At 43.5% G+C, this 24,377-nt stretch overlaps 1 protein-coding gene across 1 annotated transcript in view; it reads left to right on the top strand.

Annotated features, from left to right (window-relative positions):
- Window positions 1–24,377, top strand: part of LOC134538614 (cadherin-related tumor suppressor) — a 197,416-nt gene that overhangs the window by 143,151 nt on the left and 29,888 nt on the right. The window contains exons 9-10 of the mRNA XM_063380045.1: window positions 18,721–19,933; window positions 23,134–23,387. Of these exons, the coding sequence (XP_063236115.1) occupies window positions 18,721–19,933; window positions 23,134–23,387 (1,467 nt within the window). The remainder of the gene's footprint in view (window positions 1–18,720; window positions 19,934–23,133; window positions 23,388–24,377) is intronic.

Below are 24,377 nucleotides of genomic sequence, written 5' to 3'. Positions count from 1 at the left end.
TGATACCTCTTCACCGGCTAGTCTTTGATTCGACGCTTCTCTGGGTGAGAGTTCCTCACTGGCCCAGATGGTCCACATAAACTGTGAGCTGTAAGCAGACCCATCACGATGGCATAAGTATCTCAATTGTAGCCTATAGAGAAATGGACCCGCGAATTTTTTTAGTCTACAAATAGCTACCGTAAGTACCTATATTATCACATAAACATATAAATGTGCAATTTAAATGTCAGTTTTTGTAATTTAAGATGTACATAGTATAGTTTAAACCAGGCGTGCAGTACAGTTTAGTTTCCTAGTAAGAAGTGGGTTTTTAGGCCGCTACGTGTGTTAACAAGTGATAATTTACAGATAAGAGGGATAATAAATTTTTAGAGTAGTCTGATATTTGAAACACGGGTAATTAAGCTTTGAAAAGAGACTTTTATTTACCAGTGTTTGTCCATGTCTTCAATGGAATCTAACAATGAATTAAATGGTTTTATAATAGCCAAAATATGATACATTAGACTATTGGCTATGTCTGTATAAATTGTCACAATTATAATGCCAACACCGAATCCAACCTTAGAGTTGAGAGTTTAGAAATGCAAATTACGAGTTGCGAAACTTTGTAATAGTCAGAAAACGTTTGTCAAAGTATGCGAATATGCAAAAGTATGCAAACATAGAGAAATTATATGTAAAACTATGATGAAGTATGTAGCCTAAAGGTTTCAAAATTATTGGAAAGCATATGAAATCACGCGTTGCAACCGCCTGTAGAGAACGGGAAAATTCGCGGTTTCATTTCGCGATAGGTAGGGACACGAAAAATTCGCGGGTTCATTGACCTCTAGGATAAACTCCAAAGTACTTTACATACTCGGGACAATGACAACTGTTCATTGGCTACTGACTCGTGAGACGTCTCAACTAGGTTGTCCGTAATTCGGCACCTTCTTGGTTGGGGGTTTCCCATTGGCTCACAGTTCCCCAGATAAAAGGTGGGCCAATCGCAGAGGCGGTACCTAGGTATACTTTTTAGGATGTTAGCTTATCTCGTAATGAATCCGCGAATTTTTCCGGTCTCTAGCGATAGGCTATAATCCAAAACCGATTAACTTTATTGCTGCGTTAATGATTGGACCAGAGTTTGTCTGAAGGAATGAAAGAAGATCGAATTACAAACATCGTAGTTAACATGTGTCACGAGTCAGAAGCCAATGGACAGGTGTAACATATCCGGATGAATATAGGATCTTAGAAACTATTCTAGATTACATTGAAACCGCGAATTTTTCCACTCCCTAGCCATCTGTAACCGGCTGTGAAGATGTTTCAGTTAAAAACTTTTTTAAACACAGTGCCATCGAACAAAATTGGGCACATACGTTAACTCCGTCACGTTCCCACTTCCGTTACCTTGTGATCCTGATACAACACTATCTGCTGTAAAGAAAGGTTCACTTAAAAAAAAAAAAAGTGTTAAATTACACATTGTCTACTTATTCAAAATCACACGACCAAAAATATTTAAAATTATCTAACATTTTTATATGTAAAATGATGAATTTATTATAACGTGTAGTTTCTACAAAGATGTAATTACCTGGAACTGTGAAGCACGCTTTATTTATTTCAGTGCTTATCGTCGGTGAAAAGTCGGTAAATTTACTGTAATTTCTTACAGTGCGGCGAAGATCCAAACAGGCCATAAAGTAACTTAACGTAATTCTTTCAACCAAGATCAACTTAACAGGCGCAAAAAAATTAACTCTCAATCTCTTTGAGAGCACCGCAAAATAAATTTATTATATGGGCTTGTGGCTATCTACCTGACAGAACGTTTCGCGCAAGCATTTCACGGTAGGCAACTGTAAAAATTCTGAAGCAGTTTTTTATTTAACCCTAGAGCAGAGCTTTCTTCGTTAACATAAACAAGATTTGTGGTCGAGTGTAATGTCATTAGCAGTTAACATGGTGTTTTAGTATTTGCTTTGTGTGATTTTAACCCTGTATTTAATGGTGCACTATTTTCAAGTGAACGTATTTTGCATATGCAACACGACTCTACAGCCGCTTTGTTACTCTATGCCCTTCAGGTTAGTGTATTGCAATTTACACTGTTTCACTATACAAGAATTACAATTACGTTTTGTTGTTGATTTTGGCACCGTATGTATATACATTGTAAAAAAATTTCTTTACTTTTACATGGATAGTCCTTGGCTACTCAATTCCCAACGATATGCATTGCAAGGCAGAGTTTTGTTCCATTGACCATATTACGAAGGTCTGACTTGCAGTTTTACAAGTAATAACGTTGGCAACTGAGTTACCAAGGATTTTTATTGTAAGATATACACATTATTTTTACAATGTAACATTAATCCTCAATAAAGATAAATTTTAGTTTAACTTTAATTTACTTTACCTTGATTCTACGAAAAGTTTGTAATGGTACAACACACAAATCACGAATATCAACAGCAATATGATGCAATTTATCCTTTCCAAATTTATAAAATTATTTTCGTATTTAGAGTAAAAGAAAAATCTCAAAATTGTAATCCAATATGCTTAACCATCCGCGCGGTTTCACGCGAAATTTGGGTACTCAGACCCACTGGGCAAGGTTTAGAAGACAGTTAAACACGATCCACATCCAGTCTTTTCAAATACCCAGTTAATTTCCTATTATGCCCTTAAATTAGTTATTAGGGGGAGGGGAATCACAAAATTCCTCACACGTTGAAAACCATAAAATAATTGCATTTATCATGATAAAACTGTAGCCTGTAGACTTACTATGTTATTATAATATTCTTTTTAATAAACATTTACAACTTTTAATTTCTCTTTTCTTTGCTATCAACAAAATATTAATTCTCCAATCCATACAATAAAAATATATGGTAATTCATAACATAAAAATTTTGTACAAGAGAAATTTTAACTGTGTTTTTTGTATACAATATAAACACTAATGAATACTGTAGGATTATCTGTATATAAACAAGTTATAAATGAAATTATTGTCCATTAAAATATAATTCAATAGCTAGCCCTACAATGTATTATTGGTAGAGACCCTGAAAATTTTGCGGATTAATGTGGCGACATAGTCCTATGTATACAGTACCCTAATATGCATTCCTATTGGCTGATTTCTTACGGTGGGACCTCCCTTTCTTCTGAGTGGGTCGCTGTGACTGGTCTCTCTACTGGTAGCTGGCAGTTGACTGGCCCACTCATCATCAAAACAATGCTGGTGTATAGATGTTTGTAGTCTAACTGGTGACAGCAAAAATTTATTTGAATTACGAGTTTATTCCCATTTTTTACAGGTATTCTATATATGCGAAAAATATTTTCAGCATAGCTAGCCCTGTGCCGGATGGGATTTCTAAAAATTTCAAATTTCCAAAAATCCTTTGTTAGTGCTCACCTACGTTATATAAGGAACTCCTATGCAGAATTTCATGTTCCTAGACCCAGCGGTTTAAATTGTGCGTTTCCTGTCAGTCAGTGTTAGGAATTTCGCTAAGTAGATAATCCATCATTGATATTGAGATAGAGATAGTTAAGATTGTCCTCACCCGAAATGATAAATGTTTTTTTTTTGTTTTTTTTTTTTGCTGATTCCGAATTGCTACCAAAAATTGGACTAGATAAATGAACGTGTACACATTGCCCAGCTGCAAAACACACGCAACACGAATTTATGGTAAATAACCTCGACACAACCACGTATATATTTTTCAATGAACATTATTTTGAAGGCACAGAATGCTTCGCCAACGGAGCGGGTACATTTAATCATCCGCTTACAGCTTCAAGGATGAAACAGTTACAATCACTGATTGTGAATCACTCGGCCAATCAAGCGACTGCTTCGCCATCACTAGCCGGTTGCTTGGCCCGACTTTGATCAATTGCCAACAGTTAAAACGAAAATATCCCCCAAGCGCATTTTCTTTCCGGCCAATGATTTCCAGAATCGTTGTGATGTATGTGCAGTTATTAGTAACACACAAGTTTAAAATCACACATGGTAAAATTTTAAACCCCCATTATTTCTGATCGGCAGTTTTCATTTGATCACAAATCACTTTAATGTAAACAAGGAGAGTTTTTTTTTTCACAATTGGCGGAAAAATTGGCCCATCTCGAAAGTTTTAAATGTTCCGTGAAATGTTCTGATACGAATGATGCTGTCAGTTAGGTCGCTTAAAGACCATATAAATAAACTTATCTTGCGGTGCTCTCAAAGAGGATTAGTAGGTATTTGTTTCTGACGTGACGATCTGTACTGGAAGGATTGATCTATGTTTCTTTGCAACCCTGGTCACTCTTTTAGATGATTTATGTGCCGTTCTTTCTGACAGTATGATTTTCGTACGAACAAAAAAGTAGAACTTATACTCTCAACATTCGTGTGTTTTTGAAGTGAAACTTCTTTGGGTTCGATGGGAGTAAAATTTCAAGGTCGAATTTTAATGCCACAATTTTTTTTTTTCCTAACCTAAGTTAAACTAAGTGTATTGGGAGGGGTCCGGGTTAGGGAGAGACTCTAAGTGCGTCTCAGGCCGAAGCCTATACGCTCTAATCATGCAGGGGGTACCATGCAGAGAAGGGAACATGCATATGTGCTAAGGAGGGGGATTGGCCAGCCATGGCAGCAATTGGCGCCATGACTAACTCCCCTCACTTGACTATACTAGACTATACTAGATAAGTTGGGCCCAGGTAAAACCTGCATAGACACAGGGAAAACCCTGGGCACTGACATGCGGGATGCAAAATTCATGCATTAATAGCAAGCAGGTTGGCTACGGGAACAGAGGGATGGTTCAGGAAGAAGAGTTGGACAGAGTAGAAAGTCACTACTTAGCAAGTTTGGGAGGGAACTTGGACTTTTTGTCCGCATTAAACTTTATTTGGTTGGGTACTGATCTTTAGGGGGCGACTTCGTCGTTTCCCGCCTGGCTGCCAGCTAGCCTGGTTTTGAGAAGGGGATTAATGCCACATTTCTGCCACGTAAAGCGAGGAGAATAGGTTGCGGACGGTGCAGAGAACTCGCTCCACGTGGCGGCGTGCGGCTCAGGTTGAACCCCGCCATGCTGCAGGGATAGGCGGGTCGCCCGCGCCTGACGCCACCCGACTTTAGGGAGTGTTTGGGCAGAGGGCAACACAACGGGGGTTTTAGCTTATTGTTGTGCACCGCGTCACTGGCCATATTCGCAAGAAATTGGTGTTCTTTCAAGTAGGGCCCCTACGTATTATTTTAATTACTTGTGTAAATCAGTATTGTTAAATAGTGTTATATGAGTATTGTTTTATCTGTGTATTTTTTTTCTGGTATAATTTTTAAAAAAAAATTAAGGTAGACAGGGTAATTATTTGTCACGAATTATTATTTGATTAACTAAATCACATACCATATTTTAGTTACGAGCCCACGAGCGTGTAAATATGTCAAGTCTAACTAAGAATGTGCTGGATTAGACCATTGCATTCCATCTATATTTCTCTCGCTCTCTTTTAAAGCCATACTTACGAGTCGAGGTTTGAATTGCCAAAGAAGTTTCACTTCTATCACGTGTACTGAGTTACATGCGCTCTTTTTTTCCTTTTTAGTTTCATTTAATGTTCTTATAAGCTATTTTAATTTATTTATCTTTATCTGTTAGCTTAAATCAGTGATAGATTATGATGCGTTTAGCTAGAATATTACGTGTATTTTATTTCGTTTGGAGTGAAGCAAAAGTTCAATTCTATAACTATAGACTCGTGAAAATCGCATTATATGGTTTCTAGTGCCAGGCTATAATCTACAAACGTGTACGTGGACAAATCGATGTCATGTGTTCATTGACTACTGCCACATGCTACCTTCTCTCCAGGTCGCTCATGATTCGGTCAGATGTTACTAGGATGAAAAAGCGAAGGTTCACAGAAGCCAGAACATAATCTGCGTTCATGTATCTTCTGGTTTTCTGTTTCGGTTCTCTTTGCTGCTGAAGTAAAAAATGAGGTTAGGCGGGTCACAAAATTCAATTTAAAAAAATTATAATTAATGTAGCTAGTCTTTCAATACTCGCCAATGATGTGTAAAATCTAACCTCGGTAGAGAGAAAATTCACGTGTTCTCATGTTGCAAATACACTTATGCAAATAAGCTTATACTACGAATCTAGGATACAAAATATAACGTATAAGTTTTTTAAAATAATGCTGAGCGTGATAAATATATACGTAAATTGTGTTTTCAACTACATTTCTTAGAACGAAACGCTCAATTCATTGTCTTAGCAGCTACGTCGACTATTGAGTCATTTTATTAGCGCACCGAAATTTTAAACTATTAAATAAAATGTCTGCAATAAAAAGACTAGAAAAATACTAAACCCCGGCTTTGGAGCTGATTTTTGACAAGAAATAATATTAACATACTGCTCATCTTGTCAAAATTCATTAAACAGTTAATACTATAATGTTTTCCTTTGGCTTTGTGAACTTTGGCTCGCGCCATCCGCCACAGATGCCAGCACCGTGGTTACACATTTCCGTTCCATTCACGAAATTATTCTTACAAAATGCCATATAGCGAGAGCTAAGATGTTACACTTCAAAAAAAAGGTGTTTTTTTTTCTTTTTCGGAAAGAAGTTTTTCACACGTCTAAGTGATAGTAACTCAAATGAAATATTAGTTAGGTCAGGTGAGCAACATGGAGACTATGCTAATAATGGGAATATTGAATAATGCTTGCGAAATGAATTTTTTTTATTCCTACTACGACGTTGCACGAACGAGCGGCAAGTTCGGATGTGTTTGGAACGTTTCGGGCGTGCGATTCCTTGTTTTGACGGGTTCAGATGCAGTGTCGCCAACAGCCACCCTCGCCGCACGAGAGCAGACGTCAGGCTACCACAGTTGATCGCGGCCCAGCGCTCCCTATCTTAACCAAGTTATTCTGATCGTCGTGGGCAAATAAAGGGGAGATCGTAACACTGTCGTTTATTAATTACCTACATCGCATTATAGTACCTGACGGACAGTTTCCAACTACCTGCGTCAGTATTATGTTAAATTACTTGACGAACTTCCGTAGAATATCTTTCAGAAAACATTGTGGTGAAGCTTGAATCACCCTAGCCACTGGACATGTTAGTAAAAAAAAATCTCTCAGGAATGTGGGTTATTTATTGGTATAAATTATGGAAATCATACAACTATTAACGTTCATTGGAAAATTTATTTAAGTATGCATACTGCCCGTCACTTCTCTGTACAGGAAGATAGCTGAGGGTCTATTTTATGTTTTTTGATATTTCCTTGCCCCCAGCCATACGGATAGGGCCTACTCACACAGCGGCCTTGTTTCAGAAACTGTGTAGTTTCCTGCTTGTTCTTTCGAGCTGGCTTCATGGAATCCGGCCCTTTGATCAGTCCTAATTCAACGGCAAATGGTAGTGAAACAACTGTTTTAAAAATTTAATAACCTTTCAGCGCTTTTATTAACGTAATTTAAATTTAACTTTCAAACGCAGTATCTACATGTACTGAAGATACTTATTTTTTGAAGTAGGTTTACTTGATAAAAAGATCTAACAAACACCGAATGCACGGAAACCTGAAATGATATTTCATAACCTCAATAATTTTCAAACTGCTAACGATTATCACATGTTTCTTTAACTTTTATTGGCAATAAGATGTTCAGTGTGTGCGTGCGAAACTTATACTCAATACGCTCATATATTTAGCATTGTGTGTCAGTAAAAAAATTATAATCAAAACGTTGATAGATGAAAGTGTATAATGGCTTAGTTCATGTTAAAAACCAAATTTTTGGGATTCTAGCTAAGGGTTGTATTTTCAGTAACCTTCGCTACTTAGAGTCACACATTTCTTAACTTAAAAAAATGCACCTAAAATAAATGAAGTGTTCTTCGCATTTTCAGGCAAATGGCTTTTTGTACACAGAAAAAAAACTATACTTTTACAAATGATTCCTTTGGAAACCAGTTACCAAGAAATAGTTTGTAATAAATACTACAAGTAAGATATTGTAACTCTATAGGTATAGCACTTGGCTGTGACTATTTTTGCATATATGAAATACGTTTTTCAAGATAATACTGAGTATTTATTACGAAAATTTGGAATACATAAATTTATATTTTAATTGATGTTTCATTCGAGCATAAGATTTTTAAATAATTGAAAAGATGATTTATCATTCAATAATTGGACTTTATTTAGTTTTTTATGCTTATAAACGTGCGCAGTTAAGCTATTTCAGGAAACGGTTTACAAATAGCTTTAACTATTGGAGGTACTGGGACAACAACAAAGCATACCTATATGACAGAGTAAGAATCTGAACCCAGTTTTACTGCGAACACTGCTTTGTATTTATATAGTTGTGTTCATGTAAATGAACAATTTTACAAATCTCTGTACGTTTGCATGAATATATCTGTTCCATTCACAAAAAAATTTAAAGAATAGCCACAACAACGAATTACCTCTTACATGATAAAGACACGTGTGAAAGTAAGGAAGAAAGGAATTTCACTGGAGATAAATTTTTTAAAGGTTTAAGTTAATACGCCAAGTTAATTTTAGTGAGTTTATTTTTAAAGCGAGTGATATCAGTTCCTGTAAATTCAGGAAGATAATAGGAAGTTAAACTTAAAACCCAGGATGAATTTTAACGATTTTTTTTTAATTTAAGGTGAAAATTTAAACATTATGGGAATAGTGACTATACTTGCGCAGCGCAAGGATATGAATGTACGAATATGTTAGTGACCATCTAGTTCTAATAGAAAGCACCAACACTCTCCTTAAGACGTTTAACAGGAGGAAAAAATTTCCTGAATAATAAGCTGTTAAAAAGAAAACCTGTGTTCCAGATTGTGAAATCGTCCATTCGTTTCGATTGTATTGGGATTTCAAGTTGTTTTTTTTAACGGTTGATTCAAAAACCGTACTTCTCAGTTATGCGTGAATGAACTGCAGTTTGAATTTTGCAGACCAACTTGCGATTCTTCTGCTGTCGTGTGAGACGTGTCGGACTGAGCAGTGTGCGATTCGGCACACCTCTGGTCGAGAGTGGTTCATTTGCCCAGAACCTCCATACAAGCTCTGAGTCAACAGCAGAAGCACCAAAAATAAAAGATACCAGGAAATTTCGGGTATTCTTTCCATCACCAGTTAGACTGAAAACATCTATAGCTTAGCATTGCTTTGATGAGAGGTTCACAATTGTTCCCCTTCTACTGTACACCAGTCAACTACCAACTAGTAGTACAGAGACAAAGTCACATACTCCCACTCCACTCTGCATAAGAACTCAGCCCACAGGGAAAGCACATACGATATTCACTAACCTGGAGTGAAATGAATCTGCAAAATAATCATGGCTCTAGATTAAAAATTCGCGATATGCTAGCATATGCTCCTTCAATGACCTGAAGGACTCTTGAGCCAATGAATAACGACTCTCAACCAAATAAGTGCCTAATCACAAGCATCCCAGTTCAGTTGAAGCGACGCCGAGCAGCCATTACTGACCGACAGTGGCCTATCATCAGCACCATGGCGGACTCAAGGGCCTAGTGCCACAACACTCGAGGTCCAGCTATTACTGTGAGTTCATAAGGGGTTTTATTATTAAAGGAGAGTACATTCGCAGAGAAGCTTTGTTTGAGATACAATTTTGTGTAGTGATTCCTTAATCGAAAATATTTTTCATGTGTATGAATTTGAACATTTAATTTTTTCTGAAATTTGATTTCGTGAAGAATTAGTTTGGATCTGGCAAGCTAAGGGGAAAGTAAATATTGTGACTTGCAATCTGAAGGCATCCTAAGTTGACATTTGTCACGAGTCAGTACGAAGAGGATTGTGGAGTTTATCCTGAAGGGCCATCGGAACCGCGGAAATTTATCCGGTCCAGACAGACAGTGCCGGCGCGATAAACCAAGGGCCTTTTCATTACTTAGTGCAATAGTTTATCGAATTCTACAAATTAAGAAAACAAATTCTCAAAATTTGTACACGTTACATTTACCATAACTTTGAATTTGACGTGAGCGTATTGCATAAGTAGTGACTGGAAAAATTCGCGGTTGTGATGAACTTCAGGATAGACTGCACAGTCCTCTTTATACTCGGGAAAAAAAAAAAAAAACCAGTTCTTTGGCTGCTGACTTGGGAGTCGTCTCAACTGTCTTTTCTATGATTTGATACTTCTTTGTTGAGGGTTTTTCCATTGCCCCAGAGTCCTTCGGGTGAATTTTGGCCCAATCACCAAAGAAGCATGAACGTGAACGAGTTCGGATTATAGCTGATTGCGAAATGAATCTGCGAATGTTTCTGGTCTCTATGCATAAGTTGTAAGTCTTCGATGGATTATACTATCAAAAGACTTGTAACTCCGTGCTGTTCTCAGGGTGAACTCCTGACGCCTGGGCCCCGGGGATTTTGGGGGCTCTGCCCTTGCGTCTGGCCGGTGCCGGCAGCTCTGCGGCGCGGCGATCTGTAACACAGGGAGCGGCCTGCTTGTTTGTTTACCCCCGGGTTGTGGGGGGGGGGGGGTGGCTCCCGGTCCGGCCGGGGACAGCGATAATGCCGCCCTAAGTGAGGCCCATCGCGCCGGGGTAATGGCGGCCGTAACGTGCGGATGTTTATTGAAGGCGCGCGGAGGAGCTCCCGCCACCTCGCTAATGAGGCGGCCCGGCCGTACATCTGTAGGGGCGTCCCGCTCATTAGTGATCCACCCCCCCTCCGACCTCCTCCACCCCCGGCCCGCCCGGGATTGGTCCACGTCAAACATACCTCCGGCTTCATTTCCATACGAACGCCTCGCCGATGCCGCGTCCCTGTCCCCCGCTACTTTCCGAATGCGGCTAACTGACGCGACTGGAACACCGGTAGTGACGTGCGAGTATGTTGGTAGCCCTTCTCCCACAATCCACCGCGGCCGCCTGACGCAGTCTTCGTGGGCGGTAGCGCGCGCAGCTGTCCCCTGTCCCCTTCGTCTCTCCACAACACGCGGTAGGACCATGGAGACCCCGTAACTTAGCGCTTGGTTTGACGTCTGTCTTTTTTTACTGTGTGCGACTGGCCCGCACCTGATTTCCCCAGTATACTTTCTCATTCAAATCATGGCAACACTAACTGACGGCCTCGGTTGGAGACACGAAAATTTCGCGTGTTCATTTGGCGCTAGGCTAATAGTTCACAGTTCCATGAATACTGTACCCTCATATGCTTTCAATATTGGCTGACTTCTTGTGCAAGACCTCCCCTTTCTGCTGAGGGGAGTGTCCAAACAATTATTGTGATCCAGTGCTAAGGCTTGCAGTCTAGCTGGTGACCAAAAGCATCCGCGAAATTTCCGGGTCTCTAGTAGTTAGTCTTAAGACAGAACATGATGAATTTTATTTCTTCTAGTCACACATCTACAAAATTAATTTTTTTTAATGTAAATTCAATAAAAAAGAGCGCGTGTAACTCCATACATGTGATAGAATTAAAACTTCTTTGCCAATTAGAACCTCGACTCGTAAGTATAAGGGTTGAAACGGCAGAGAGAGAGAAAAAAGTCAATTTTGTAATTCTATTCATATATTACATGTTTAGAGTACAATATCTAGGGACATGGTAACAGGGTAGGTAAGTAGGTAAAGGAAAGATAAATTTATCTAGTAAACTTCAGAGGTTATCAGTGTTGAAATTTTTAATTTACTTTATTTTATGTAATTTTTTTTAATCCTTTGAATACTAAGGATTTGATGGTATCTGAGGATTTGATTGACACGTCCCTAACAATAACATTTTGCTTGCTAAAACTTACGTCCAAATGACTCGGAATTTTCGCGAGGATACGCTCGCTGATAGAATGCGCACAGGAATGTAAGTCTGCAAGGGAAAACACGGATGATTGGCAGCGCTGGTCTGGGGAAATGTTGCGATGGACGGGGTGAAGTCGTGGTTGATGCGCGGCGTCGGCGGACGGGGTTCTGGCAACACCGGACGGGCGGGAGAGAAAGTTATTCCGGGCAAGCGCGCCGTCACAAATCGCTGCCGTCCCCCGGTTCCGGAGATTCCCGGAGCTCTTAAACCGAGGCGACCGCCCCCGAGGGGGCAATAACATAATTCCCATCATCCTCCTCCGACCGCCATTTGCATGGCGCGGCGCCCCCATAATGAAACACGCGTGTACAAAAAGCAGGCCCGGCCGGAGCGCGACCGCGGGTTGTTATCCGCTCGGGGATCTCCCGGGGGGACCGGGGGGACGCCGCATTCCTGGCGATACGCGCGGCCCGCCGCCTCATCAGCATAATGACGCGTCATAACTTTGCACGGCCCGCCCCTTCGAGCGCCGGCGCGTCTCCAACACGGCCGTCCGTTCCGAGGCTGCGTTCCTCTCTCTCTCTGTTTACCTACAATCCAGGGGCGCAAGGGTATTTTGCCCCCCTCTGAAACCTTGAAGTGGGGGCAAACCGGGGCAAAGAAAGAGCTGTGTAATCAATTTTTAGATAATAAAACTGCTTAAATAGCACCATTTTCCACCTTGAAATACAGATTTTCCCGGGGGAGAACCCCCCGACCCACCGCTTCAATAGGGGGGATCGATGATTCTTTATAAAAAGGTATATTGCCCCTCCCCCCCTTTGGAAATTTAGTTGTTGCGCCCCTGCTACAATCAACACATCGGGGATTCAAAACTTTACATTTTATTTATATTATATTGGTCATTCTAAAAAAAACACCACTTTCCTAAAAATATTTTTAAAAATAAAGATTTGGTTAGGTGTAATTAGTAAAAAAAAACATGTGATAACGTGAGAATGGATGGTTAGAAAATTAACAATTTTAAAATGTAGCTAATTCAACGTAACTGATTGACCTTGTTATGTTTATAGTTCACGCTGTTTTAAAGCATGTTTAATGTAGCTTGACGAACTCGAAGTCGACATCCGGTACACGGCATTTGGTAGGAGTAATTCCGTGAATGGAACGGAATCGCATGGAACGGTAGTCGCATGGAACGGAAAACATGTAACCACGGTGCTGCAATCTGTAGCGGATATTGGGAAACTACAATCAAAAAGTCAAAGGGAAACTTAATAGTGTTATGTGTGTAATGGATTTTAACTAGATGGACAGTATTTTAATAAGATTCCTTGTCAAAAATCAGGTCCAGAGCGAAGGTGAGTATTTTTTTTTTTTTTTAAATCTGTTTTGCTCATATCGGAGCCGCTTCATTATACAGTTTAAGATTTCGGTCTGCAAATAGAATGAATCTAAATTCGATGTAGCTGCTCCTGCAACGAATTCTAGCGGCGGGTGCGGAAACTACGTGTGATTCGTGTCAACAAATGTAGTTGAAAACACAATTTGCGTATATATTTATAACACTCGTCAATATTTTTAAGAATTTTACGTTAAATTTCGTGTCCGGGATCCGTATTATAAGCCTATTTGGAACATGAAAAAACACAAATTTTCTCGTTACCGAGGTCAGATATTACACATTTATGTCGAATACTAAAAGACTAGCTCACATTTTTATTTATATATTTTTTTTTTTTTCACTTTAGCTACCTTGCACCGCAAAAGCATTGTTGTACTTTTAAAAGTTGCAGTTTTAAAAGTGATAGCGTTTGCAAATGAGTTTGCAAGGATTTTCCTAGAAAAAAGTACAAAAATTATGGGGCCCCTCCCTTGACTAAGAACCTTTTTTTTTTTGTCTTACGAAATAAATATTTGAAAACTTTGTATTCCAGGTGTTTTACTAGTGAAATATTTTACATTATAATCACATTGATGTGGGACAGACAGAATTAGAATGTATGCTGTTAGTCCATGTTTATCATACGTTTGTTGGACTGCAATTCTTGCTTCTTTTTTTTTCATGTTAACTATTAGTTATATATACAATTCACGCTATTATATTTGCAGATTTAAAAGTTCAAGTTTTGTTGCAGCCAGGGATGTCCTTAAAGATTACAGTCTACACCCCCTTGAAATAACTGATTATTCCACGTGATCAACTACAGCCGTTGTAGTCCTCGTACTATGACTAAAAAGCGTCCAAAACTAGTTTTCTTTGCCGTGTCGCGTAAAAAAAAAATCCAACGCGCAAGCTGTGTCCCAAGTTAAAAACCCAAAATTACATAGTATTTAAGGGCCCGCCTAACCGGGCACACATACGGTGTGCGGAGCTTCAATGTAAATCACGATTTTTTAAAACTGCTCAAGATATTCAGTTGACGTTTGTTTATGAAAAGCATTTAACAATATGTTGGGGAAAATGAATAGTTCTGTCTCATTTCGTATTTAAACTTTTTTTTATGATAGTGAGGAGGGCTAAAACGCGTGATTTAAGAATGATTTTTTTTAGTAATGAAAGCACGCAATGGTCTTGCATTGCACTTTATCTTCATTTCTCCGCCATATAATGTCATGGTGTCCGCTCAAATCTCATGGTTTCTGTATGCACGACGAGAAGACTGCCCGCCAGTTTAGAGCCTTGCTCTTAGAGACGATACCGCGCTAGAAGAACCAGCTAGGGTCGCACTTACAGTGATATGATCCAGAAGAATGACGTCATTGCAGCCGTTACCTTATTTTCTGTGTCATTGTCCATTTACTCCAAAACCATTTTCAACTCAAACTTTTTTTTTGTGTTTGTGTATAAGTATATGTTTATATTTATATTATTTATGAACACGTATACTGCCTATGGAGTGGTGGTGTGTGTACTAGGGGAGAAGTTAGCAACTAGTCAGCAACACAAACCGTAGCTGCTTAAAAGCCGATGCTAGAAATTCTGATTAACAAATTCAGAGGAAAAACACGTCAGCAAATGAATGTGTGTTAAACTTCAAAATAAGTTATTTAAAAATAAGTTTCTGCTATTCATATTGAGAGAGAGGGGGGGGGGGGGGTAGAGGGTCGTTCTATATTTGATGCGTAACATCTTATATCTCGGCATAAGTTACGGCATTTGGTGGGAATAATTTCGTGAATGGAACGGAAATGTGTAACAACGGTGCTGTCATCTGTGACGGATGGCGCGAACCAAAGTTCACAAAGAATAAAAATAAATTTTGTAGTATTAACTGTTTAATGAATTTTAACATGATTACCATTTTTAAATAAAATTTATTGTTTAAAATCAGGTCTTGGTTTTGGTATATTTTTCAAGTCTTTTTCGCTTTAATCAGAGTCGTTTCATTATATAGTTAAAAATTTCGGTCTGCAAATCGAATGATTCGATGGTCGATGTAGCTGCTCCGGCAGCGAATTCTAGCGGCGGGAGGGGTAAGTTACGTGTGATTCGCGTTCAGGGATGAAAACACAATTTTTGAATATTTATCACGCTGGGCATGTATGTTGAATTTCATGTCCAAATTCCGTATTGTAAGTATATTTGCAACCTGACAACCTGAGAATGCATGAATTTGCTCTTTCTCATGTTGAAAATTGTGTTTTCAGCTACATTTCTCAACGTGACACACACGTAGGTACCGCACTCGCCGCTAGAGTTCGCTCCCGGAGCCGCTACGTCGACTATTGAATCATTCCATTTGCAGACCGATATTTTAAACTACATAATGAAACAGCTCCGTTAAAAGCGAAAAAGACGTTAAAAAAATATTGATCCCTGGCTTTGCACCTGATTTTTCTATAAGGAATTTTGTTAAAAAGCACTGCTCGTCTTGTTGAAGTTCGTTAAACAGGTAATATTATACGTTTCCCTTTGTCTTTGCGAAATTTGGTTCGCGCCATCCGCCACAGATGGCAGCACCGTGGTTGTTTACACATTTCCGTTCCTTGACTTCCGTCGCATTCACGAAGTAGTTACTCCAACCAAGTGCTTTGTACCGAGAACTAAGATGTTTTACATGAATATATGTGCTCTGCCGATTATAGGGTCGCCACTAGGGGGAGTGACTTACTTCTTGCTCCATTGTCTGCGGTAGCGCGACCACAAAGCAAAGAAGATAAAAAGTCGCAACTCAATGCTATAACTAACGTTCTTGTTTTCTTTGGAAATCAGCTAACTGCTCGGTATTTAGAGGCAACTTAACAACCTAAAAGTCGTTAACGTTTCGACAGTAAATGTCGGCAACCTTGATTTTTTTGTGTGTGTGTGTGTGTGTGTGTGTTCGTTCGTTGGTGGCAAATTCACCATAAATGTTAAAGATTATATTTTATTGCAATACGGAACAATAAAAAAACTAAGTTGAAATGTTTTTGTTTCAAAAATTAAAAACTGCATAACCGAAAAGTATGAGTGTTGAGAACCATAACATCAGTTTCAATTGCAAAAAAAAATTGCACACGGGCACACGCCTGCACATGTGCGAATGGCAGCCGTGCTTATTTCATTACTGTCAAAAATTATTCCAAAGTATAATAGTTTGTAATTATATTCAATGCGCAAATAGGTTAATAAACCATTACATAAATTCTGAACTGATAATATTTGTAAAATTATTTTTTTATTTAAGGTATTTATGTTTTAGAAAATTCTATGTTTTCTTTATATTTGAAACTTAATTTTTGATGTTGGCATTTCTCAACCGCTCAGAATTTTTAGTGGCCATGTTTGGTCTGTTCAGTTGCGCCCCCTGGAGCGGGGACGGCTGTGCGATTGGCGGACGCAGAATAGACGACCCAGCGGGAGCCCCCCCCCCCCCCCCCCCCCCCTCCACACCGCCATGATCATTTCATGCAAATGCGTAAACAAACAGAATTGGCGGGGTGGAGGCCCCCTAGGGGAAGTGAGGAGGGAGAGAGTTAGGTCGCTCTTCTCTGGGTGCCGTATTCGAGCGTGGAGGAACTGGCCTGTGGAGTGGTTTTCTGTTCTGGAGTTGTCATTCTGGTGAGCAGAAAGATAGCCTTATGAAAGCTAATGTGCATAGAAAAAAAAATGTTCTGTTACTTTTACAAGCGATTCCTTCCGAAACCAGTTGCCGAGTAATAGTTTGTAACTCCACTAGAAAGATATTGTATTATATAATATAATATATACTATTATATAATAACGTAATAAAACGAATGTTTGATTGGAAAAAAATCTTAGTTATTCCAGTTATATGCACGAAAACACATATTTAAATAACATGTTTTTAAAATCTCTCACGCTCACGTACAATACAAACGAGATTTTGTTTTTATGTCCCTCAAAATATGCCGTTTGTGAAGCTTAGGGATTGCGATGTCGCTTTGAGAGACAAAGTCGCGGTGACTTGGCCCTGCTGGTTGCATATCCGCCAGTGTGTGGGCTGGTCCGGCCTCAGACCGAGCATGCTCGGCTCGCCGTCCGAGCGGAGCCCCGGACCGAGCATATCCGCCAGTGATATTATTGTTATAATTTGTCTTATTATAATATAAGGTTCTTCTACTGGTTTGGCTCCTATAATTGCTAAGAGTCCCAACATGCTCGCCCCGAGCCCACAGCGAGTGTGCTGTCTGTTGTCGCATCATCAAGTCTTTTAATGACAATAAAGTTTTTTTGGGAGGAGTTCATAAATTTATATCGCACTCTTCGACCAGTGTGAGATATAAGGAGTCAGGAATGTGTCAATAGGCATGTCAAACGAGAGTGATACGAACAGCTAGTTAAAAAAAAAAGCCAGAGAAATATGAATGAACATTACATGTCAATGTGAATGTACATTTTATCCATCCTCAAATAGCTATGCAGGTATGTTGGCTCTGAGATTTCCAGTTCTCTCAGCATTGACATGTCACCATAACGATTTCTTTCCACAAGCCACCTTTTAGACGAAACTCTTCGTTTAATTTTTAGTGGCTCTTCGTCCAAACAAAATAATCCCGCCAAGCAGTGCAATGCTGCTTGCAGCCACTGTGCAAGCACAACACCGACTGTCTTTTAGAGAAAGAGACGAGCATGCTCATGTAGTGTGTGGTAGCGGCCGTGTGGCGAGCATATCCGCTTCTGTACACACACGGTGCGCAGAGCTTCAGGAAAAACACCGCGATTTCAAAACTACTCGAGATATCCGAGTGGGGTCTGTTTACGAAAAGCATTTAAGAGTTCGCCGAGGGCCCCGAAAAGTACTTTTGATTTCGGATTAAGTTTTTAAACTGTATTTTCAGAAGAGTTAAGATGGCTGAAACGCAGGTTTTTGAGAGTGATTTTTAGGCGTAAAACAACCGGTAAAGATTCTTGAAAGCTATTAAGGGACTTGCATTACACATTTATCTTCATTTCTCGGCCATATAAGGTGACTGTCACAGTTCTCCTATCACGAGCAACTGGGTGACCGAGGGGTCCCAGGGATGTGAGAGGTATGGTTCCGTGACGGTTACACTCAGATCCCACAGAGGGGGCTGGCTCTGTAGCTGATCTAGGGGGTTCACGGCGGAGCTGGGGGCGGGTCGGTGGGGCCGAAGGTGGGATTGGGTCTCCTGAACCGTGCGCTCGCCAGTAACATGCCGCGATTGGAAATGGCGAATTTATTTCCCTTTTCTCGGAACCCATGTTGGGCACTGGCAACAGTGTCAGGCGTGTAAAAGACCCATCTTTACTCCTAACCAGGACCACACCCTGACGGGATCATATGCCCGGGGGGAGTATTGGGGAATTGTATGAGGTGTGAACCTGGATGACATGTCGCAGTTGTCCTGTGGTCGACGAGAAGACACCGCGCTGACAGAGTGCCGGCGTGTGTCCGCAGGCTCGCCGCCGCTGACGGGCTCCGGCACGGTGCGCGTGGTGGTGCAGGACGTGAACGACCACAGCCCGCAGTTCGAGCGCCAGTCCTACTCGGCCAGCGCGCTGACAGAGTGCCGGCGTGTGTCCGCAGGCTCGCCGCCGCTGACGGGCTCCGGCACGGTGCGCGTGGTGGTGCAGGACGTGAACGACCACAGCCCGCAGTTCGAGCGCCAGTCCTACTCGGCCACCGCGCTGACAGAGTGCCGGCGTGTGTCCGCAGGCTCGCCGCCGCTGACGGGCTCCGGCACGGTGCGCGTGGTGGTGCAGGACGTGAACGACCACAGCCCGCAGTTCGAGCGCCAGTCCTACTCGGCCAGCGCGCTGACAGAGTGCCGGCGTGTGTCCGCAGGCTCGCCGCCGCTGACGGGCTCCGGCACGGTGCGCGTGGTGGTGCAGGACGTGAACGACCACAGCCCGCAGTTCGAGCGCCAGTCCTACTCGGCCAGCGCGCTGACAGAGTGCCGGCGTGTGTCCGCAGGCTCGCCGCCGCTGACGGGCTCCGGCACGGTGCGCGTGGTGGTGCAGGACGTGAACGACCACAGCCCGCAGTTCGAGCGCCAGTCGTACTCGGCCAGCGCGCTGACAGAGTGCCGGCGTGTGTCCGCAGGCTCGCCGCCGCTGACGGGCTCCGGCACGGTGCGCGTGGTGGTGCAGGACGTGAACGACCACAGCCCGCAGTTCGAGCGCCAGTCCTACTCGGCCAGCGCGCTGACAGAGTGCCGGCGTGTGTCCGCAGGCTCGCCGCCGCTGACGGGCTCCGGCACGGTGCGCGTGGTGGTGCAGGACGTGAACGACCACAGCCCGCAGTTCGAGCGCCAGTCCTACTCGGCCACCGCGCTGACAGAGTGCCGGCGTGTGTCCGCAGGCTCGCCGCCGCTGACGGGCTCCGGCACGGTGCGCGTGGTGGTGCAGGACGTGAACGACCACAGCCCGCAGTTCGAGCGCCAGTCCTACTCGGCCAGCGCGCTGACAGAGTGCCGGCGTGTGTCCGCAGGCTCGCCGCCGCTGACGGGCTCCGGCACGGTGCGCGTGGTGGTGCAGGACGTGAACGACCACAGCCCGCAGTTCGAGTGCCAGTCGTACTCGGCCAGCGTGCCGGAGAACCTGCCCGCCGGCAGCCCCGTGCTGCGCCCCGTCGCCTCGGACCGCGACGAGGGGCTCAACGCCCGGATCAGGTCAGTGCCCGGCGTGTTCTGGTCGCGAGGTTTGGGAAGTTGTACATGGAACAACGAGTAGAGGGACCCCGACCGAATTGTTTGTCCCCATCCATTCCCTTGGTTTCCATCGACAACCCTGCAGAGACATGCAATACATGGCCCGTCTACAATACCAATGTCCCAAACTGGTCGCTCATTGGTCCACGCTACCCTATGACGTCCGAATAGGTACATTTTGTCAGCTTGAAAGAATTTTTTTTTTAAGGCAGGGACGCAAATCTGTAGCATTCGCAAGGGGAGGGACGGGGTTTGAATTCGTAGAGTTGTCCCGCGCGGTCTAAGTTTTGCGCATGGGCTTTAACCGACACACGTAATCCTGTGAATAGGGTGCTTGTATGCTGTATACTATCCCTACGTTGGCCCGTATGCCTGCAGTAAGCAGAAAACTTTAAAAATAACACATAATGTTTTCCATAACACATAGTTTTGCTGTTTACGTTTATCAACCCCCGTTTCACAGTCACGGTTTTGCAAGCACATGCGGCCCCCCTCAGTTAGTTCATTATAATTACCAGAGGGGGGCGTGCCCCTCTACCCCCCTCCCCCGGGGATATACGTCCAAGCCTATCTATGTCCTTTAGTTGCAAGAAAGAAGGAAAAATTCTCGATATTTGTGGTTTCCTGTTTTTCGTTACAAAAATGCGCTCTTACGGAGGTCGTATCCTAAATTGTTTTGCTTCTAATGTTTCGTAAATTTGTTCATGATTTTAAATTAGTTCAAAATAACAACATATTTTATTGTTATAAAAGCAGTTCTCTACTAAACAAGTCCTACACTTGTCCACTTATTTAATAGTTTTTATGTATTCAGAGGCAAATTCTTATGTCAGTCGAAGCATGTAGTAAAATCATGAAATCACCCGAAAAAAGTTAGCTCTGTGGATGCGCGAAAATTTGGGCAACAGATTGGAAACGGATAGGTCACCGAAATCCGTTCCCTAAATATAAAGGACTGGTTAGGGTTCAGGTGTAGCATATGCAACAACTGAACCCGGGATACCGGCCCGAGTGCCGAAGCCACTCGGCCGAGAGGCGGAGCCGGTGCTGAGACACTGGACCAAGTTTCGACGAGGACGCTCCGTGGTCACCGGTAGTCGCGCCGGGACTGCTTGCTAGCCTGGGTAGTCGCGCCGGGACTGCTTGCTAGCCTGGGTAGTCGCGCCGGGACTGCTTGCTAGCCTGGGTAGTCGCGCCGGGACTGCTTGCTAGCCTGGGTAGTTGTCGTCGTGCGCTGTCGTCCCTGGTGCCCTCGATGGTGACGAGACGTGAAGAATTTTTAAATAACAGTAACAAATCGAGATGAAAACACGTGACCGAGGCTTAGAGGACTCGCCAGAGATCTGTAACGTCTAACCTCGGTAACGAGCAAATTCGCGTGTTTTCATGCATGTTGCGAATACACTTATTGTACGAAATTTAACGTAGAATTCTTTAAAGCATCGTGTAGCGTGATAAATATATACGCACATTGTTTTTTTCAACTTCATACCTTGACACGAATAACAAGTAGTTACCACACCCGCCTTTAAAATTCGTTGTCGTAGCAGCTACGTCGACTATTGAATCATTTGATTAGCAGACCGAAATTTCAAACTATATAATGAAGCGCCTCCGAAAATCGAAAAAGACCTGGAAAAAAAAACCAATAAACCTGGTTTTCGCCAAGGAATTTTATTTAAATACTGCCAATCTTGTTAAAATCAATTAAACAGTTAATGCTGTACAGTTTTCCTTTGGCTTTTTCATCTTCGGTTCGCGCCATCCGCCACAGATGCCAACACTGTGGTTTCACATTTCCGTTCCATTCGACTTCCGTTTCATTCACGAAATTACTCCTGCCAAATGCTGTATACCGAGAGTTACGATGTTACACATCAATAAGTCATTAGAAAACCCTTAGTAATTATGTCGTACGTAACTAATTACAGACACCTTGCTGGAAGTATAGAAGATAAAATCCCAATATTTGTGTGCCAGCACTTTTATCATAAAGTGCCTTCCACCCAGACTATCCGGACTTTTGCTGTGACCTTTGAGTTTCCTCGGGGTACGCCCGTTTCCACCACCAATTCATTCCGTCGTCGTTGCTCCAGACTCCATCTCATCTCACCTCACGCACTCTCCAGGCTGGCCGGAGCTACAGATCTGTCCCTCGGACAGGGCAGCAGGCTCCTATATCAGCCCCGTTCCATCCATGCAGACCCTGCCCTCAGGCGGGAAACTACATGTCGATTTTTTCATTCATCATTATTGCTAATCGCTGAACCAATTTAACAACAAGCACTTTGTACACTGCAGACAGAGGAAGTTTCCGGAGCAATAAAAAGATTTAATTGTCTCTATCGACGATCAGGTAATTTGACACGATAAAGGGTGTTGGGACAGGCAACATCCATTACCTATTATCACAGTGACTTCGAGAGAACCATGTAAAAACTTAATAATTATGATGAATGAACTAGGATTCCAATCTGGGTTGTATTTGTGTCACTATTATGTTGGCTAGTGCTCGACGTGCTGGTCTGTGCTGGAATGTGCTAGATTGTATTGGGCAGTGTTGGAGTGTTCTAAATTGTGTTTGGCAGTACTGGACTGTACTAGACTGTGATGGACTGTTCTAGATTGTGTTGGACAGTACTGGAGAGTGCTAGACTGTGCTGGATTGTTCTGGACTAACTTTAAATGTGTTAGACTGTGCTTGATTGTTCTATACTGTGCTGGAGTGTGTTAGATTGTGTTGGACAGTACTGGACTGTGATAGACTGTGTTGGACATTATTGGACTGTGCTAGACTGTGCTATACTTACTAGATTGTGTTGGACAGTACTGGACTGTGCTAGACTGTGCTAGACTTGCTAGATTGTGTTGGACAGTACTAGACTGTGCTAGACTGTGCTAGACTTGCTAGATTGTGTTGGACATTACTAGTATGTTCAAGACTATTGGACTTTCCTGGACTAAGCTGGACTGTGGTAGAATAGGTTAGATTGTGCTGGATAGTACTGGGTAGTGCTATTATGTTGGACAGTACTGGACAGTACTACACTATGCTGGACTGTCCTGGACTAAGCTGGACTGTGCGAGGTATTGTTGGATAGTTCTGGAGCGTGCCAGGCCGAGCTGGGCAGTGCTAGACCGTGCTGGACGTGCCGGAACAGGTACAGCCTGCTGGGGGAGAACGCGGACAGGTTCGCCGTGGACCCGGACTCGGGGCTGGTGACGACGGCGGCCCCACTGGACCGGGAGCGCGCCGCCCGCTACCACCTGACGCTCGTGGCGCGCGACTCCAGCGAGGCTGAGCCCCGGGCATCCGCCGTCAACCTCACCGTGCTGGTGCTGGACGACAACGACAACTCGCCGAGCTTCTCCGCCGAGCGCTACGCCGTGCACGTGCCGGACCGCACCCAGCCCGGTGAGCCCTCCTTCGGCCCTCCTTCGGCCCTCCGGCCCTCCTTTGGCCTTCCTGTGTCCCTCCTTCGGCTCTCCTTTGTCCCTCCTTCGGCTCTCCTGTGTCCCTCCTTCGGCCCTCCTTTGTCCCTCCTTCAGCTCTCCTGTGTCCCTCCTTCGGCCCTCCTTCGGCCCTCCTTCCGCCCTCCTTTGTCCCTCCTTCGGCTCTCCTGTGTTCCTCCTTCGGCCCTCCTTCGGCCCTCCTTTGTCCCTCCTTTGTCCCTCCTTCGGCTCTTCTGTGTCCCTCCTTCGGCCCTTCTTCGGCCCTCCTTCCGCCCTCCTTCGGCCCTCCTTCCGCCCTCCTTCGGCCCTCCTTCGGCTCTCCTGTGTCCCTCCTTCGGCTCTCCTGTGTCCCTCCTTCGGCCCTCCTTCGGCTCTCCTGTGTCCCTCCTTCGGCCCTCCTTCGGCTCTCCTGTGTCCCTCCTTCGGCCCTCCTTTGTCCCTCCTTCGGCTCTCCTGTGTCCCTCCTTCGGCTCTCCTGTGTCCCTCCTTCGGCTCTCCTGTGTCCCTCCTTCGGCCCTCCTTCCGCCCTCCTTTTTCCCTCCGGCTCTCCTATGTCCCTCCTTCGTCCCTCCTTCGGCTCTCCTTTGTCCCTCCTTCGGCTCTCCTGTGTCCCTCCTTCGGCCCTCCTTCGGCCCTCCTTCGGCCCTCCTTCCGCCCTCCTTTGTCCCTCCTTCGGCTCTCCTGTGTCCCTCCTTCGGCCCTCCTTCGGCCCTCCTTTGTCCCTCCTTTGTCTCTCCTTCGGCTCTCCTGTGTCCCTCCTTCGGCCCTTCTTCGGCCCTCCTTCGGCCCTCCTTCCGCCCTCCTTTGCCCCTCCTTCAGCTCTCCTGTGTCCCTCCTTCGGCCCTCCTTCCGCCCTCCTTTGTCCCTCCTTCGGCTCTCCTGTGTCCCTCCTTCGGCCCTCCTTCGTCCCTCATTCGACCCTCCTTCGGCTCTACTTTGTGAGCCCAGGAAG

This window comes from Bacillus rossius, chromosome 13 (assembly GCF_032445375.1).
Source record: "Bacillus rossius redtenbacheri isolate Brsri chromosome 13, Brsri_v3, whole genome shotgun sequence".
NCBI lineage: Eukaryota > Metazoa > Arthropoda > Insecta > Phasmatodea > Bacillidae > Bacillus > Bacillus rossius.
The sequence above is the reverse complement of the archived record's forward strand: the minus strand, read 5'-3'. Positions and strand labels throughout refer to the sequence as shown.